Below are 19,385 nucleotides of genomic sequence, written 5' to 3'. Positions count from 1 at the left end.
ATGACGCGAAGGTAAGGGAAAGTTAGCTTCATTTATTTGTTTCGACGATGCCGGGTTCTGATCACAATACGAGGATCTTTGCGCTTTTTGAGCATTCTTGCCATCAAAGGATCTGCCAGGAAAGAATTTGGAATATTTTTCAAGTCTTACGTGTTACGATACATTGATTAAACAAGGAGATGAAATCTGCATCCCACAATCTTCGAATAGTGGGATTGATAACAGAGAAGAAAAGGTATTTAAGAAAGATTATGAAGAGGATGACGTGATGCAGGAGTTCTAATTTGGGGATGGAGAAAAAATTGTTGAGAGGCTGTAGGAGACCGGGCCATTAATTATGCTGGAAGCTACAATGCAAGATATTTTGTAAATAATTAAAGGCGGGTTTCCCTACTATAAATTTGAAGAAATGAAAGGAAAATTCCTTTCCAGACATCGATGAAAGCGGAAGTTTTTTTCAATTGTTGGAAGTGTTAGCAATAAAATTCGTTCTAGTAACGGAATTAAATCGCTAAGAGTATTATAGATCCTCAAATTCTACTTTGCTAAGCAACAATACTGAAGTTAAAGTTTCAAAATAAAAAGATTTACTGAAAAACATCGACATTTCTATTGATTTCGAATAATCTGCCAATACCGGTATTTTCTACGCCAATACCGAAATACCGGTTTTCACCAAAAGCGCCCAATACCGACAGCCCTAATTCATATCGTATATTACTGGGTACAAGAACACCTATGAAGATTGCGTGAGTTTTTGCACATCCTCTTAAAGTTGGTGTTCAACTAACGTACCCATTTCTACAATCATAAGGACATGGCCAGGTGTATGGTGTACTTACGGGTACATCATATCAGCCACCCATGATGTGTATGGTTGTCTATGCTATGCTATTACCGCCTATTGTAGGAAATTTCGGCTACTAATTTTGGTAAATCCAAATCAGAACAGAATGCATGCAGCAGGTCGTTTGTCTATGTGACATTGAATCTGTACCAATAAACGTGATTTTCTGTCTGTCTGTATGTTCTTTATAGACTCGGAAACTACTGGCGGCGTGAAAATTTGTATGCAGGGGTTTTTGGGTCCGAGAAAGGTTCCGAGACCCACAGCTTAGCTTGTGGCAGTACAAAGTTTGCCGGGTCAGCTAGTTGGTTTATAAAAATTAATTGAATGAATGTGAGAAAAAAAGCAAGAATACTTGCTATCAGTTCACGTTCGTTTGCTATGACGCATGAGTTTAATGCCAATTTTTAGTTTTGGAAACAGAAAAATATTTATAACTTTTGTTGTTGCGCTGATTTTCTTTAAAGAAGCCGCGTTTGTAGTTTTCATCGAATTGTATCATCCAACGAGACCAATTAACGATTGGTGACGGTTCGCTTCGCGAGCAAACCGCTAGGTCCTGTGCTCAGAAAATTCCGCATGTAAAATTCGCCTGCTTTTATTGAAAAAGCTTGACCGATAATTTTCGTCACCGGTTCAACGACTTTACGGTGAAATAGGTGAATGTACGAATTGGACACATTCTAGTTTCCCGTTATTGACAAAAAGTCCTTTGTACCGTTCGTACGCGTTCAATCTTTGCGGAGTCAGATACCTACGCGTAAATAAATTAGCTCTTGGGAGCACAATAGATTCGCGAACTGGCGAAGATTTATGCTGTCAGTCACAATAGGATGAACTCAAATTGCGTGATTGAATAATTCGTGAAAGTAAATTAACAATGCGTGATTGCTATGGATATGAGCATTATTGGTTTGAGCCCGCCTGGCGCGGGCAAATTGCCAAAAAAACGACGGTTTGTCTCATAGATCAGAGATTTTGCTCGCGTAAATCTTGTTGGTGAAATCTTCGGATTAAACTATTTTCTTTTGATCGAGCTGTATTTGGATATAGTTGGCATCATTATCAATCCTAGAATGTTAAACCTTTTGGATTGCTCAATGGGACGCTCCCTAGCGGATGCCAATCGTTTCGGCCACAAAATTTAGTTACGGGCAGTCATTCTACCATCAACGTTAGCACGCGGCATCAGTTTACTGTATTGAACTAAACAGACTAACCAGTCGAAACCATCAGAAAAGATCATTAATAAAATCTTCTGTGTGCTCGGGTGTAGTGGGCGGAAAAATTCAGGTGTCTCAGTTTTCTAATGGCATACCCTGATGGTTGGTAGTTGGTTGCTCGGTCAATTATCTTATTGTTTGAAAAAATTGTAATTTGAATGAAGATTCTAATTTGAATGAAATCTTTATACTACTGTATTCTTGTTCGATCGAATAATTATATTTTCTTTCTGGAAATATTAGGTAGGTTTTTATGAGAAGTAGTTATTTGACTCCATTCTGGGTTCTCTTAGTCTAAATGTCTTGAAAAGGCCGCGCGATGCTGCAATAGTAATTGACGGCAACAATTTCCAACAATCATGTGTAACATTCTTCCGACGCACTGAACCACTTTTCATTCGAACGGTGAACCAACGCAATCTTGCAATATTTTTAGAATATTTCCATCAAAAATCAAACCCATTAACACAGGCATGCCGAGCAGTTTGTCGAGTGTTCTTGTTATTGTTTCTGCAGTGTCTCACGTAGAATCTCGCACACATTTCTTCACTGAACGCGCAGTTTTCATTCGTCACTAATTATAAACATGATTTTTTTGTTGTTGTCGTCGTCGTCGCCGTCGCCGCCATCATGAGGTGACAAAAGAACAACAATAACAACGAAGCAGCCAAGCCAAAAACCGAAAAGCGAAGCTTAGAGTAGAACCATTCCCAATGGTACACGCCAACAGAAATGCTATTATTATCTTTTCCACTTTTCCTCAATTTTCCTCGTTTATTTCGCTAAGCCCGTCGACGGTTGAACTGCGCATCGATCGGCTGGTTTAGAAGGAAAATCACTGTCAATTTTCAAATTTTATTCACATCTTATTGAGGCATTCGGTATGATCTGGCTACTGAAGATGTCAATATCGTACGGTGATCGCCGAACATTGAACATGATTGTTTTTCTTACACTTGAATAAAGTCCAACTATTTTCCGAATTGTGACCGCATGGTTTCACCATAAAGGGAAAATATTATTACATAACCCAGTAGCGATCGAGAGGTTGGAAAAATTGCAATAGTTTTGCACACATTTTTCGCAGCACATAGGAACACTTGTAAAAACTATGTGAAAACCAGAGACTTATTTGGACATTGCTCACTACCGTTGCAGAGAATGGGGAACTCTATAGCTATTTTTGCTACCTACTTAGCGCTTCGACGACCGAGTTCTAGAGAGACGATCTACTAGTATCCGTTTCAGCAGTTTAAATTAGACTGCGGGCGGTTGGTTTTGGTGGAAAATCTTGTCCTCTTGGTGGAAAATGCGCTGTGCGAGAATTTCGAGTCCTACGTAGAATTTTGAGAAACTGAAAATGAGAGTTGAGTATTTTTCCGGCGATGAAAAGTATCGGACGTGAATGAGCAAGTTGCGTTGTTGAGCTACATTTATGGTTGGTTGCTTGTGATCGTGCAAGTTCAGTGGGAAACGGAAAACTCGGAAAATTTGCCATCGGACGATCGATGGTTGTGCGGTTGAACGTGGGAGACGCGAAAGAGAGTACTGCATTGCTTTTTTTCCATTAAATGTAAATAAAATTCGACGCTTGTTAGTTGATCGTTTTCGGGAATAGACATATGTCCAAGGAAATCGAAGCTGGAAATTTACCTAATAGGATTGTTTATAAATCATTTCAGTTTTTAGGGCTGTGTACGGTCAAACATTTTTACAACAAGGAGCTCTTAGTTTTCCTCTGCAATTTTTTCTCTCATCAAATAAGAAACAAATGGAGAATGTGCAAAGTTCAGGAGAAAAGAAACTAGTCAGCTCGTATAAATAAAACGAAAAGAACATGCTACTGATTTATTCTATAACTTAGTATCTACTTTCGGAATGTCAGCACATTGTACGATTTCGTCTTCGGTGCGCATGGCAACATTGTCATGGCCTTGCTTATTGTGAGCCTCCACACCGCTGTCCTTCCTTGAAGCCGTAGTTTTCTTTTCGAACAGCTTATGGATACTCTCCAAATCTCGTCCTTTCGTTTCAGGAACACATGTCATCACAAACACCACCCCTATAGCACACAGAATGCTATACATCCAGAAAGTTCCCGATGTCGAAATGGCCTGTATTAAAAAATCCATTATATTTTTTAAATTCAGATCAGCTTTTAAATGGGCTTACATCTTCTAAAGGATGATAGGTTTTGATTACAACAAACATCACTGCCAAATTAAATGATCCAGCCAAGGAACTTAGCAAGCTCCTCTGAGCTGTTGGAAATAGTTCACCCATCAACAGAAAAGGAATGCATCCATAGCCCAGGGAAAATCCTATCATGAAGGTAATAAGACTGACCACTGGCAGGTATCTGTAAAAAAGATTTGTTTCGTAAAAACCAACTGCTGATTAACTGATATTGATCTGTTATTCACCCGAAGCAAGTATTCCCTATAGAATTCAGATGGAAAGCTGCCCCCATCGAAGCCATCGCTAAAGACATAATAACTCCGGATATTATCAGCAATGGTTTCCGACCGGCACGATCCACTACGAACAAAGCGGAAAAATTACTAAGCACTTGTACGGTACCTACGATGATGGTTGCCAAGTGCCCATCCAGAGAGCTTCCCGCAGAACGGAATATTTCCACAGTGAAGAAAATAACCGCATCGATTCCACTCAACTGTTGAATCGATAACAGTGCCAGCCCGATACCTAGCGGCATCAAAACCACCCGACGACAGAGAGCCTTTCGTGAATGTGGGCGCTCTTTTCTAAAATGTTAAAGATAAAATAGTTTTTTAGTAAACCTCAAATATTGCCTTGTTTTACCGCTCAGTCATCGCTCCGTTTACTGCAGCCTTCTGTATATCCTGAGCATTTGGATCAAACGTAAATCCTTGCAAGTGCAACCACTTAGCAGAATGGTGTGCTTTTTCATACCGCTTCTTCGTCTTCAACCACACCGGAGATTGTGGACAACAGATCACAGCAATGAATAGGAAACCTAGAATTGTGTATAGCTATGGAAAATTAATATTTGAATGAATGAATTAAACCATGTTCTTACAGGCTGCACCGCAGCACACCCACGCCAATAACCGCCATTCGATATATTTGCCTAGAATGTAGGTAACGAGGATTCCAACGGACATGGACAGCGCGGGCAGCGAACCAATGACACCGCGGATTTTCGGATCGCTACACTCACTAACGTAGATTTGCGCCGAAGGTAGCGTCAGTCCGGCTCCGAAACCGGACAGCATCCGAGCGATCAGCAGAGTTTTCCAATCCTCGGCTACGGCTATCATAACCCAGGCGGCAATCCAAACCGGTGACGTTAGTAGTACGGTATACTTTCGGCCAATTATGTGCATCAAAGGAAATGCCAACAAGCTGCCGAAGAAAGCACCGAACGGTGGAATGGAGCTCACCCATGAGGCAATGTTTTTATCCGGCAGCAAACCTGGATTTATTTCGTTCATCGATGGAACCGCTGGTGCCGAATAACCGCGGACTAGTCCGATGCAGAAATAGGAGAGCGAGACCGATAGCGACAGCAGGGTCTGAAAGGATAGAATATTTTGGAGTCATACATAAATGCGGTAAGAAAAAAGTTTACGACTAAAAATAGGTAAATTATAGTGTCACAACCCTACGGGATGCGACGCACCTTGCGTCCATGCACATTGTTCAACACAACACAACCCTGCTCCGAATTGCCAACTGTGCTCGCTTGACGGACGACAGACCGTAAGTAGAAGAAAAAGGCAAGTCATCAAAGTGCGATTGCGGATGTATAACAAGCCGAAAATGTGGTTACAATTAATTATTACTAAATGTTTGATTATCTTAGAAGTTTCAACTTAACGCTAAAGTCATTACGAGCTAATTATTATATACTTATCGTCATCTAAACCTAAATTGATTATTATATGCTAGTTCCTAGTGCTACTTACATACAAAGGTAAAATTAAGATTTGCTTATATCCTAACCTAAGCTAACACATGCAATTACAGTACTTAAACCTACAGTACGGATATAGTACGGACTTGAGGAAGGTAGAAGAAGACTAAACGTGAGTAGTTACATGCAATCCTAAATTTAAATCTAATTGTAAATGCTTGATCGTTATATTATTTGCTTGAATTGAAAGTCGATACAGTAACTGATAATTCAATATCTATTTGGTTCTACCCTCAAAGGGATTTTATAACGCGCTTCACATCGTCATCAAATATACGTGTTACAAAACCAAAAACAACCTCTTCTCTATCCCGTCCAGTTGCTACTGCAACATTTTATAAAATCCGTTTACGATCGGGGGCTTAGTTCAGTCGGTATGTCAAAGAAAGGTGACGGTCGAAAGCGAGGCGCGTCAGCGAACCCATCGCCGGGAGTGAATTGCGAGATATGTCGACAACCAGATAATGACCGTATGGTAGCGTGTGATTTATGCGAACAGTGGTATCATTTCGCTTGTGTTAGTGAGGATTCGAGTGTACAGGATCGAGAGTGGAGCTGCAAGAAATGCCTTGAAGCAGCGAAACAACTTCCAACCGGCACTTCCACCCCTAACAATAATGCGGGAGCTATACCAATGTCGAGTAATCGCAAGCCAGCGGATCCGAATTTGGAAGAATTTCTTCAGAAGCAGTTAACGGCGATGCAGAAACGATTTGAACGAATGCTGAGGGAGAAGGACGACCAGCGGCTGAATGAGCTCAGAGATCAACGAAAAATGTACGAACAGGCGTTGAAAGATTCGGAGCGGCGTGTGCTAGAGCAGGTGGAAAAACAGCATCGGTTAATTAGTTCAGGTGGAGGTGGATTAGTAGGAAGTTTGACTGGCAATCAGCTCGAGCAAATGATGGTGCTTGGTAGCGGATCGACGGCGAATTCCAGTGTTAATCTAAACCCACAAATAACGCACGGTAGCGTACCAATGGCGAATTCTACTACTAACCGATCCCTGCAGGTGGCAGGTAGCGGATCTACGTCGAATATGAACGTGGTCGGTAATCAAGCGGCGGTCGGAGGTGAATTGATAGTAGGCTCGGCTGGTGATTCGGTGCCTAACATTAAAGCGCACATCTCGCAGGGCGACGGGATTCTGGCTCAACAATGGAGAATGTTGGAGGAAGTGCAGACGTTGGAGAGAAGACATCTAGAAGAACGTAATAAACTCTTGCAACGTCAGACGAATGCGTACGGTGAATCAACAAGCGCAGATGCTAGATTGAATTCACATGCGGCAGGGTTCCAGCCGAGGGCTAGTAGTTTCTTCGGGGCTCCTTCACTCAGCCAGAGTCAGCTCTCAGCGCGCCAGGCTGTCAATAAAGAACTTCCCATGTTCTCTGGGAACCCAGAAGAGTGGCCGCTCTTTCTAGCGAGCTATGAAAATTCGACCAGGATCTGTGGATACAGCGAGGAAGAAAATATGCTACGTCTTCAGCGAAGCCTGAAGGGAAAGGCCTTAGAGTCCGTGCGTTGTCGCCTACTGCACCCTGCGAATTTACAGGGAGTGATGTCGACATTGAAAACTCTTTTCGGAAGGCCGGAGATCATTATCCATTCGCTGGTGAATAAGGTTCGAGAGATGCTGCCACCGAAAGCGGAGAAATTGCAGACGCTGATAGATTTTGGGGTGGCAGTTCAAAACATGTGTGCCACCATCGCAGCTTCCGGTCTTAACGAGTATATGTGTAACGTGTCACTACTCCAAGAGTTAACGGAGAAACTCCCGCCCGCTATAAGGCTGAGCTGGGCTTTCCATCGGCAACAACTGGACCAGGTTACACTATCGGAATTCGGAGATTGGCTGGGAAAGTTGGTCGAAGCAGCGAGCATAGTCACAATGCCATCCATCAGTATTCCGATATCACCCGAACGACGAGGCAAAAAAGACGAGAATTATATAAACGTTCATTCGGAAAGCGATTCCAGCTTTGATGTTCCTTCGCGGGATCGCCCGATCGTAGCAACGGAAGATTGCTGCGTGTGCACGAACGAATGCAGCAGCCCAGAGAGATGCCCAAGGTTCCTCGAAATGGACATCGGGTCCCGTTGGACAATTGTCAAGGAAAAGAGATTGTGCAGGAAGTGTCTGCAAAAGCATTTCGATGCCTGCCAGGTCAAAACACCATGTGGTAAAAATAGCTGTACGTTGATGCACAATAGACTATTGCACGACGACAAACGTTATAGTAAGGTTACGAGGTCCGAATCAACGACATCGTCTAACGAAAGCTCAGCGAGCTGCAACACGCACTCTAGGGCGACGAAGAAGGTTCTGTTTCGGTACGTGCCAGTGACTATATACGGTAAGGAGAAGCAAGTGAAAACCTATGCTTTCCTCGATGAGGGATCGTCGGCAACCTTAATGGAGCACAGCCTACTAAAAGAACTGGATCTAGTAGGAAATCCTTATCCACTATGTCTCGACTGGACGAGTGGTTTGCAACGAAAGGAAAACGAGTCAGTGATGCTGGCTCTCAAGATTTCAGGAGTAAATGACGCCAGCAAGGTATTCGAGCTTCCAGAGGTACATACTGTTCGGGATCTGTCTCTTCCAAAGCAGTCTTTGTCAGTTCCGACGATGACCACCAGGTATCGCTATCTTGAAGGTTTACCATTGGAATCCTACGAAGGTGTATCTCCACGAATCCTAATAGGGATGAACAACTGTCGATTGGGCCATGCCCTGAAAAGCGTAGAAGGAGAGGAAAATGAACCGATGGCGTGTGAAACCCGCCTTGGCTGGATAGTATATGGACTCTGCACAATGGAATCCGCGGTGGTAAACGCTAAATACAGCGGTCATCACAGTTTCCACATTAACCTGCGGGTTGGAGAGGTAATGAACCCGAGCTTAGTCTTGAAAAGGTATACTATCGAACCACCAGGAACCTCTGGTTCATATAAGCTACCAACTTCGAAGGATGAAGCATGTACGTTGCAAATCTTGTCTACGGAAACACGTGTGGCGGGTAACCATTACGAGAGTAGCTTACTGACTAGCGAGTTCCCGAAAGTGCATAACGACGAAAGGCGAAGTTCTAAGTTCGATGATCTTGATTCAAAGTGGAGGCTCTACTCCCCAACGGTTCCAAATTTTGGCGGCTGCTCGGGATGCTTGGAACAGTCGGTCAAGAGGACCCTCAACGATCTGAACACCTTGCGCGTGCCCCCTGACGAATTCCTGCGTTCCATGCTAATGGAGATTGAAATAATACTAAACTCGCGACCGCTCACTGACATACCGCTAGATAACGATACTGAACCCCCCCTAATACCGAACCGTTTTCTGTTAGAGTCGTCTAATGGGAGAAAGCCCCCGATCAGTCTCGACGATAGACCTGTTGTTCTCAAGCACTCTTGGACGATGGCCCAGCTGTACACGGACATCTTTTGGAAGAAGTGGCTGAATGAATACCTACCTACTTTGACCTGGAAGACGAAGTTCCAGTCCATAAAATCCATCGAGAAGGGCGATCTTGTGCTGATCGTCGACTGCAATCTCCCAAGGAACTACTGGCCACGAGGTCGCGTGGTGGACACCGTCTTGGCTAAACACGGACAGGTTCGCCGAGTAATCGTCCAGACAGCGAGAGGAGTTCTGGAGAGACCAGCGACCAAGGTAGTGTTGCGAGACGTCGGTGCAATGGAAGGTAAGCCACAGTGACAGCAGTGGCGTACCGAGGGGGAGTGTCACAACCCTACGGGATGCGACGCACCTTGCGTCCATGCACATTGTTCAACACAACACAACCCTGCTCCGAATTGCCAACTGTGCTCGCTTGACGGACGACAGACCGTAAGTAGAAGAAAAAGGCAAGTCATCAAAGTGCGATTGCGGATGTATAACAAGCCGAAAATGTGGTTACAATTAATTATTACTAAATGTTTGATTATCTTAGAAGTTTCAACTTAACGCTAAAGTCATTACGAGCTAATTATTATATACTTATCGTCATCTAAACCTAAATTGATTATTATATGCTAGTTCCTAGTGCTACTTACATACAAAGGTAAAATTAAGATTTGCTTATATCCTAACCTAAGCTAACACATGCAATTACAGTACTTAAACCTACAGTACGGATATAGTACGGACTTGAGGAAGGTAGAAGAAGACTAAACGTGAGTAGTTACATGCAATCCTAAATTTAAATCTAATTGTAAATGCTTGATCGTTATATTATTTGCTTGAATTGAAAGTCGATACAGTAACTGATAATTCAATATCTATTTGGTTCTACCCTCAAAGGGATTTTATAACGCGCTTCACATCGTCATCAAATATACGTGTTACAAAACCAAAAACAACCTCTTCTCTATCCCGTCCAGTTGCTACTGCAACATATAGGAAGATCATTTTTCAGTGTTTATATAAAGCGTAAAGTGAAGTAAAGTTCATAATAATGTAACTATATATTCGACTACAAGCTTGCTGTACTTGTTTAGTCAATCAAATGTTCCATCGTGAAAAACAACAACATAGCCAAGGTGCTACATTCTGTTTTCGAAACTTGATCTTCTGTTTTTAAAACAGACTACGGTACCAGCTGTTAGAGTACAAGACAATTGATGGGCTAGTGCTACGATCCTATTGACTCTAACAGCCTTTCCTAGCCGGGAATCGAACTGGTTAGACCAGCGTCGTACCTCGAGGCTAACTGATGGGAGGTATTTGTTAAGGCTCTGAATATTACTCGGTCTGGCAAAGGGTGAGCATAAGCAAATCTATAACCTCTGTTCACCTATTCCTATACCTACCTCCATGTGGTGCCGACAGGAGTTCGCAACCTTGGCTGTCAGAGAAGGGGGCACAGTGGCTCCCGCTCACACTAAGATGGCCGCCCCGACAGCGGGATTGGGACCTTAGGCTAACAACATATTGTACCCAAAAACAAAATAGTTAATCAATATGAATCAAGAAATCAATCTGAATTATTGGCAACGATCTTTAGCATGAAAAAAGAAAGCTGGTTCAACTTGCAAGGCCGAAACTGGCCGTTTGAAGATTGAAATCTTGGGGATGAGTGAGGTCTGGTGGCCGGCGAACATAAGATAACATCCGGGCAAATCTTGCTCTACTCTGGTATATAAGGTGAAAATGCTACTCGAGAAACAGGAGTTGGGTTCCTACTGAGCCCAGTCTGAGCCCTGATGAAGTGGGAACCGATAAACGAAAGAATAATTGTTGCCAGATTCAGAACACGAGTTTGAAACTTTACAGCAATGCAGTGCTATTGCTATTCATCAACAGATGCCGCCGATCTGCAGGAGGAAGAGTGCTTCTACCGCCAGCTGAACAGCGTGGTTGAGAAAATTCCGAGGTGGGACATCCAAAACCAGTTGGGCGACTTCAACGTGAAAATTCACTCAAACAACGCGGATGTTGAGCGCGTCATGGGACGCCATGGCCTAGGACAGATGAACGAAAACGGGGACAAAATGGTCATTTGCATTGGTGGATTACTCTTTCTCCATAGACCAGCAAACGCAGCGCTTATATTGCATCCGACCATCACCTTGTTATCGCTGAGGGTGTTCCACACCAAATAGCATCACGGAAGAAACGCTGTAGAAAATTACCTAATTGACCGATCCTTTTCAAACCTTCAGACGATAAAATACCTATAACTCATTAGTAAGCTTTTGGCATATTCATTTCATTTAACTTCAATAGTATAATCGAATGCTCGCTCCTTACACTTAATTCTCCTCAAAAAGTTTTGTGTAACATCTCGCTGCAGTTTCTTCTGTACGGAAACCCACTTTTTCGTCATGTCTTCCTCCGATTTGACCTCCTTAGGACACTTCCGTAGTGCCTGCTTCATAATAGGCCAGTATTTTTCATTGGGCCTTAGTTCCGGTGCTCTGGGGACGTTTCTTCCGTGATGTATTTTGACCCTTAATGCTTGCGCTTCGCAGGTATCCAATGATGGGATGAGAAGTTGGATACCGTTACGACGTCCCCCGATTGGAGAATCCTTAGGTGAAAAGGGGCTTTGTCGAACAACTTGAATTCCGAGTATCGGAGTTGCCACATGGAACAACCGTCGAAGAGCAATGGAGCGGCATCATCACGACTAGTGAAAACTCTCGGCAAAGCGCGTAGCGGGCGGAGGGAGTGGATCTGGGATGAAACTTGGAGGAAAATCGACGAACGGAGAGAGACGAAAGTCGGTATTGAGCGAGCCAGATCGGCCGTCGTACGCCCGTACGTGTACTATATTTCTCGCCACCTTAGTGGTGCCAGGATAAATACAAAGATGCTACTAAAGGACAGAGCTGGTCAGCTACTGACTGACCACACAGAACAGATTAAGCAATGGGCTGAATATTTTGAACAACTCTTTTGATTTTGGATGAAATTGAAGCAGCCATCAAGAATCCAATGAAATCCAATCGAGCGTCAGGGATAGACTGAATTTCAGCCAAGATGCTCAAAGCTGCCCCATCTTTGGCTTTTCAGCAATATATGGGAAACCGCAACTTTTCCGGTGAACTGGATGCAGGGAATATTGGTCAAAGTCCTTAAAAAAGAAGACCTAACTGAATGCAGTAACTGACGTGGTATGACGTTGCTCTGTATTACTTTCAAAGTATTCCGTTAGGTAATCCTCAACCGGGTCCAAGAGAAAATCAATGCTATATGCCGGCGGCTGCAAGCTGGATTCCGTGGTTGAGCGTTCGACCGACCCTACCACGAAAACACCTGGGGCGCACTTGGGCGTAGAGAAGGTCCAGATAAACTAGCCCATCTCATCGAGGCTGAGTACGAGGTGTTCTCGTGCAAGGCTTTGCACAATGGCGGCTTGTCCGATCCTATAAGGGTTACTACTGGCGTAGGACAGGGCTGCATTTTATGACTGCTGTTGTTTCTAATCGTTATGGATGATATATGAGTTGGAGCAATTGACAGTAGCCCAAATAGAGGATGCCAAGGGATGCAGCTAAATGACCTTGACCTAGTCGACGACATTGTCTTGCTCGCACAATGCCGAAACGAAATCCAGAGCAAGTTGGACGACCTCTCCGAGAGCTCCCAGGCAGTAGGTCTCACAGTCAATGTAGCAAAAATTAATTCTATGATAGTGAACACTAACAATCCCACCAATTTCACAATGGCGGGACCACAAGGCTTGCAATATCATGGTACCCAGACAACGTCCGATGGTGCTACCAAGACTGATATAGCCACACGGATCAGGAAGGCCAGGGGTACGTCTGCGAAACATTTGACAATAGACAATAAGCACGATGGGTATAAGTTTCTTTGTTGTAGCAGCAAATTGAGCGCTTATTCTTCAGATGTCCTTAGTATTCCTTGATTGGTCTTATTGATGTGGTGTATTGGCTAGATTCCGCTCCTTGGGAACCACAGTGACGCTATTGTCGTTGTACCACTATTTGGTTGAATTTGAATATTAACGGTTTGCCAAATCGAACCGGAAAAGGCAATCAACCTTATGCTGCTCCAGAAAGGGCGACATGTTCTGATTTATAGCTCTGGAAACTACCGTAACAAGAAGTTACGAAAGCGTTACTTTTTAGTTCGCAGCTTGCCAAACGAGAAACTTTTTCGGGGACTTTGAACTTTCTTCCATTTTGCAATCTTCCGGAATACTCCGCCAATCGAACGAGATAGAAAATTCTAGTCTAGAAGTGTTTTTGAAACGGCCATGCAGTATGTTTTATCATTCCTAACGATTGTGTCGTATTTTATCTGAAAATTATCGTAAAACTTCTATGAGCGTTTCCTGGTTTTCAGATTTTGTTTCGCGTTACCATCGTCACCGTTTTGTAGTCTTTGCTGTGCTTTGCTGCCACTTCTGAGTCGTTGCGAAATTCTTTAAGGACATCACACACTGTGGATTTGGGATAGTTAAATAGCCAAAGCCAGTTTAGCTAAATTGGAAAATCATAATCAGCGATTGTTCATGAGCTCAAACATTTCGATGTGATTAAATCACCTATTTATCGCACGATAAATCGTTATAATGATACTGGTAGCGTTGCAAAACGCTTTGGAGGTCATCAGTCATCAAAAGACTGCCACATCACCTAAGATGGTTTGGAAAAGGGAAGATGTGACCTGAGCGAAATCCACGACGAAGTACCAATTATATGACTAAAGAACTGAAAATACCCAATCACAGCATCCGAAACATATTGAAAAATGAGCTCATGGTAAAGTTTTACAAATTCCAAAAGATGCATGATCTTACACTGAAGGAATACTTAGTTTTCTGACGAGAAAAAAATCTTAATTGAGCAATACGTTCACACGAAAATTTGAGCCATCGGTTGGTCTCCAGGAACCAGCACCCGCCACAAACTTTGATTTGGTTTTTTTGTAACCGCGGATGAGCGTTTTTCAACCGCTTTCATTGAGCCTGGCGTCAGAGTAAATGCTACATATGATCGAGAAAGTGTTCCGGTGGCTGCTTTAAAGCCGTGGGCAGACAAAAAAGACTTCGCTTGCAAATCATGAACGTTTCAACAAGACTCAGCACCGTCTCACAGATCGCGAGTGAACCAGGAATGGCTGAAAAATAACGTTCCGAACTTCATTTCGACCATAGAAGGGCTCTCGCATTCACAATACACACTTAAAAAACTCAGCAAAATTTGCCGAGATTTGGACAGCCGAGCGTTCGGTAAAAATTTCAGTTTTGCAATTCGACGTTTACGGATCTTTACTAACGTTTGGCATCATAAAAAAATTTACCGAACGCTCGGCTGTCCAAATCTCGGCAAAATTTTGCTGACTTCGGCACTTTTTTAAGTGTGTACGTAAATCCAATAGATTATTTTTTCTGGGCCAGTTTGAAAAGCAAGTCCTGAACTAATAAATATAAAAAAATATTAAAAAATACATCAGGGTCGTTCCACGTGAAGTGATCGCGTAAAAGTTTAAACGTGTAATCGACCTTCTCGCTAAATTTTGTCAGTTTCTTTGTTTCTAGGTCAGCAAGAAAGGGGGAAGTCTAACCGGCCCCAAACTTAGGCTTTTTACTTGCTGTCCTGAAACGAACAATCTGATAAAATCTGACGCTTCGCGTGGAATGACCCATCAGCCTTGAGACGCTGAAGAAAGCCATTATCCGTACCGTGTGGGCCAAAATACCGACCGGCTAGTCACATTCGGGCAGCTTGTGATTGGTTTGCTGACCAACTCCAGGCCGTCATAGTCAAGGCAAAAGGCAGTCATATCGAGCCGAAGTAAATTGATTCTGATGTTTTGATTATTTTCACATATGCTGTACTTTAGAATAAGTAAATTTAATTTTCCAAACCGAATTTATGAATACGTTACACATCGAGTGACGTACCCTGTATATAAACCGACGGATCGTACTTTTGATGGAATTAGGATGGTCATTTTTGAATACGCTGGCTAGGTAAATAAGCAATCTGTACGACGTCGCAATCGTCAACGAGTCGAAGATGGTGAATAAATAAATAAATAAATATTGAAATGGGCCGCTAATTCGACAGAAAGTACAAACCGTCGATAAGGATGATAAGGAAGATGACTAATGGCTGGCTATTGAAGTGAATTTGTTCACTGATAACCACTCATAAATATTTTGCTTTGTTCTTTTATTTATTATTTTAGATCTAGATTGTATGACACTTATTCTCTTACTAATTTTACGGTGATCAACGTAGCTTATAAGGTGCTCTCTCAGATCTTGTTACATCGTCTATTCCTAATAGCCAGAGAATTCGTAGGGCAGCACCAGGCGGGCTTTATGGGACCCGTGTTACTACGGATCTAATTTTTACTCTCCGATAAATCCTCCGGAAATGTCGGTAGTACAGCGTGCACATGCATCATATTTTCGTGGATTTCAGACCAATATACGATACAGTCGAGCGCGAACAGCTATGGCAGACAATGCACAAGAACGGCTTACCGAACAATCTGACGCGGCCGATCAAGTCTCGAGTCCTTTCGAATCACGCCGGGGGGCAAAACGCTAATCAGACCGGTCGGTAGTCCTCTACGGATTTGAGACAGTAACTCTGCTTACGGAATACAAACGCGCACTTGCCGTATTTGAACGAAAGGTGTTGCGGACTATTTCTGTCGGAGTACGAACAGATAGCGGAGAGTGGCATAGGAGTATGAATTACGAGTTGCAGGCACTACTTGAAGAGAATCCTATCGTACACCTTGCGACAGTTGGGAGATTGCGGTAGACCGGCCACTTCGCGAGTATGCCGGACGACTGTGCAGTGAAATCTGTTCTCTTCAAGAACCCTACTGGCACCAGGAATGGAGGGGCCCAACGTGCTAGATGGCACGACCAGGTTGAAACTAACTTGCGTGTGTCGAGAGGTTCAACGAATTGGCACCGAGTAGCCCAGGACCGAGTACAGTGGAGAGGAATTCTCCACCCCGATTCTCTGCTTGTAGAAGGAAGGCATAATCTTTCTCGCTACAATAAATTTGTCGCATTTTTTTGTTTATTCCTGGCTTTCTCTTTAGTGTGTTATAGAAATTTATAACCTGGGTGTTATCGTAATAAAAATGATTGAATGAAGTCAACATTCGTCCTTAATTCGTTTTAATTTTTTTATTTTCATTTAATTTAAAGTCTCGTAGGGCATACTCGAGGTCAACCCGTTTAAAAACTAATTAAAAATATCAAGTAACTAACATGTTAGACATTGAAACGCTATTTCGCTATTTCTGTCAGCTGTGCTAACTTTCTAAAAAATTATAAGTCAACTTCGGTTCGTTCAAATGATACAACGCGGCATACTTTTTGTTCAATAAATATAACATAATTTCTTCTAACCTTAACTATGCCTGTTTTCAGTGGAGGTTTTTTATGGGCGCAAATGACCGACATTATATGCAAAGTTCGTTTTGCTTAAATTCCTTTCCATTCTAACGTTCACTACTGACAATCGTGCTGAACATTGTTATGTCTAATTTCTTTTTGTATAATGTGGTATACTTTCTTGGAACACCACTCTTATCCATTGATTTCGCAACTGACCGGTTATTAATGATATATCAATAAAACAGTAGTTTTGAATTTTCAAGTTAGTTATGACACTCAATTTCCTTTGGTAGGAGGCTCACTAGCGGCAAAGCTTATATTTTGCAAAACCATGTTTTGCTGCAACAGTGGATGCCTTTTGGAATCGCTTGGAATATTTTAAAGTAATCACATCGTCGAATTCTTCATTGTTATAAACTGAGAGTTTTAGTTTCTTTTTTAAGTTTTTTCGGTTTACATCCGAAAATTGATGCTAAGAACACGTTGCGTTTGGGGTGATATATTTGACGCAATTTTCAAAAACATCTATTTAAATTTGTGGAAAATATTTTTCTGTAAAAACAATAAAAATTAATTTTTCTGTGCGGATTGCAACATATACTGCTTCAGACCTTATTTTAATTCAAAATTTTAAAGATTTTTTATTATTCACATTTTCTTTATGTAGTAACTATACCAACCTGCTTTAAAGCCGCTATCGTTATTTTCAACTCAGACTCCATTCTTAAAAATTTTCTTCTAAAATTCGTAACTGTCTTGTCTAAGAAACACACACTATTCTTTCTCCAACTGCATTTTTGATTAATTCTGAGTTATTTTTATGCAATCCATGCATAGTGGCCAACTATCACTACACTACACTTCATATTTCATTCCTCCATGCAATGTTATTTGACAGCAACTCTCTTCTTTTTAATAGCCAAAAATTTCTACACCATAAATCAATTGCACAGTCCAATAAATAATTTAATCGACACCAGCAGGTGTTTCTGCGTATTCAAATAAGTTTTGCAAAACAAAAACACTTCGCCAAACCGGATTATTTGGCACTTTCTCCTAAGTCACTGCGCGCACCGACCGATCGGTGCATCAGTTCTGTTCGAAAGTGAGCTAGTCTCTGGGGCATGCACACGCGCCGCTGCCCGGTACGTACTGAGGTTAGAAATTCGCGGAATTTACGAGCAGTAAATCCATTGACCGGTAGTGTGACACTCCCGATTGGTTTGCGGTTTTATCCCGTCGAGAGGTTACTCGCGACTGACTGACTGCTGTTGGACTGTGACTGTCACTGGATCGGATCCGATTGTACTAAGCGGGGGTTACCATCGTTAAATAGGCATTACCGGTGGCCGGTGGAAGCCGGTTTTATCGGGTAGCGAGACAACGGCGGTGCTCAAAGCTATGTTTTGGAAGCACGTGACGTCGTCGGTGGCTACTTGTGCGAATTGTGTGTAATTGAGTGGACTAATTCGCATAAGTAGCCCTTGGAGATGAACTAGATTGCTGCTAGAATGGGAAGATGATGTGCAGAATAGTGGCCTTTGCGCAATAATTCGCGGAAGTAGTTTGCTTCGTCTATTTGAAATACTTGTTATTATTTGTATTCTATGCTAACGTTTAAGTTTCATAATAGTGAATAACGTTTCGATTTTTTCAACACATTTCTCAACCAAAAGACAGCTGCCGTTGGATTTCTAGTGTTAAAATTAATTATTTAAGTCGAAACGCTTAGCAAAAAAAAATACAACCCAGCCAGGGATGTTCTGTGAGTTCATCATTCTTGCCGCAAAACTCTACTAAATGCCGCGAAGATTCCGATTCGTTTAGCAAACGTATGCAAACTATTTGCATATGTGCCGAGCGATAATTCGTTTCGATTAAGCTGAATGACCGTGGCCAGGAACTTGAGCACAGCGAATTACAATTCCATCCCACACCAACATTAAACGAACCGGCCACTTTGGACAAATTAAGTCCAGCTGGGATTGTAAGTGCAGGAACAAGTCGTTTGCATCCATAATGAGAAGATTTGCGCTCCTGCTACCGGCCGCTGCATAGACTAGAATTACTGCACGAGTGATATGAATTATGACCAGATTTATCTGCGGTATAGTTATCACCTCATAGCTTCGAAATAGTGATTGAATAGCGTGTTATAACGAGCAGCTCCCGATTTAGGGTTGTCACCATTCTGGGTTACGGGCCTGTAGACTGCAGGATATCGAAAGGGGTAAGGTTATTTTTTGGCATTCAAAGCCGGTTGGAAGCTATCACGGTAAACACAGCGTTAACCGTTTTAACTTTAAAACTGGTTTTTAGGTGACACAGCAAAAATCATTGAATTGGCTTGGCTCTAGTAGCATCTATTTTTTATTCAGCAATAAATTTGGCACGGATTCAACTACTATAAATGGGGATGGCATTTTTTTATCACCATGCTGCCGGCTAAAAACTACTTTTGCATTACCGGATTTAACCGGTCAACTCCAAAGTAAAAGGTTCTTGATGATCAA

At 42.4% G+C, this 19,385-nt stretch overlaps 1 protein-coding gene and 2 long non-coding RNA genes across 3 annotated transcripts; 2 read left to right on the top strand and 1 right to left on the bottom strand.

The window, feature by feature from the left end:
- Nucleotides 1-3,923: 3,923 nt before the first annotated feature.
- LOC128735159 (facilitated trehalose transporter Tret1-2 homolog) lies at nucleotides 3,924-18,044 on the bottom strand. Its single transcript, XM_053829655.1, has 6 exons — nucleotides 17,553-18,044; nucleotides 5,132-5,627; nucleotides 4,894-5,068; nucleotides 4,494-4,835; nucleotides 4,243-4,429; nucleotides 3,924-4,184 (listed from the first exon to the last, which is right to left on the bottom strand). Exons 1-6 carry the CDS (start codon nucleotides 17,592-17,594, stop codon nucleotides 3,924-3,926), a joined length of 1,503 nt encoding a protein of 500 aa, XP_053685630.1. The 5' UTR covers nucleotides 17,595-18,044.
- Nucleotides 5,949-6,291, top strand: LOC128737207 (uncharacterized). The gene is made up of 3 exons (XR_008412028.1): nucleotides 5,949-6,028; nucleotides 6,082-6,140; nucleotides 6,268-6,291. It is a non-coding gene; the product is annotated as an uncharacterized LOC128737207 (long non-coding RNA).
- Nucleotides 10,013-10,355, top strand: LOC128737206 (uncharacterized). Its single transcript, XR_008412027.1, has 3 exons — nucleotides 10,013-10,092; nucleotides 10,146-10,204; nucleotides 10,332-10,355. It is a non-coding gene; the product is annotated as an uncharacterized LOC128737206 (long non-coding RNA).
- Nucleotides 18,045-19,385: the final 1,341 nt, after the last annotated feature.

The sequence above is a fragment of the Sabethes cyaneus genome, chromosome 2 (genome assembly GCF_943734655.1).
Source record: "Sabethes cyaneus chromosome 2, idSabCyanKW18_F2, whole genome shotgun sequence".
Classification (NCBI taxonomy): Eukaryota; Metazoa; Arthropoda; class Insecta; order Diptera; family Culicidae; genus Sabethes; species Sabethes cyaneus.
This window is presented reverse-complemented; position numbering and strand designations above follow the sequence as displayed.

Bases quoted from the DNA above. Each gene is read 5' to 3' on its own strand.
- LOC128735159 (XM_053829655.1), bottom strand. From the start codon at position 17,594: ATGGAGTCTGAGTTGAAAATAACGATAGCGGCTTTAAAGCAG. The intron at 5,069-5,131 runs GTAAGAACATGG...ACACAATTCTAG, and splicing joins GGTGTGCTGCGGTGCAGCCT to GTTTCCTATTCATTGCTGTG. The intron at 4,430-4,493 runs GTGAATAACAGA...TCTTTTTTACAG, and splicing joins ATAGGGAATACTTGCTTCGG to ATACCTGCCAGTGGTCAGTC.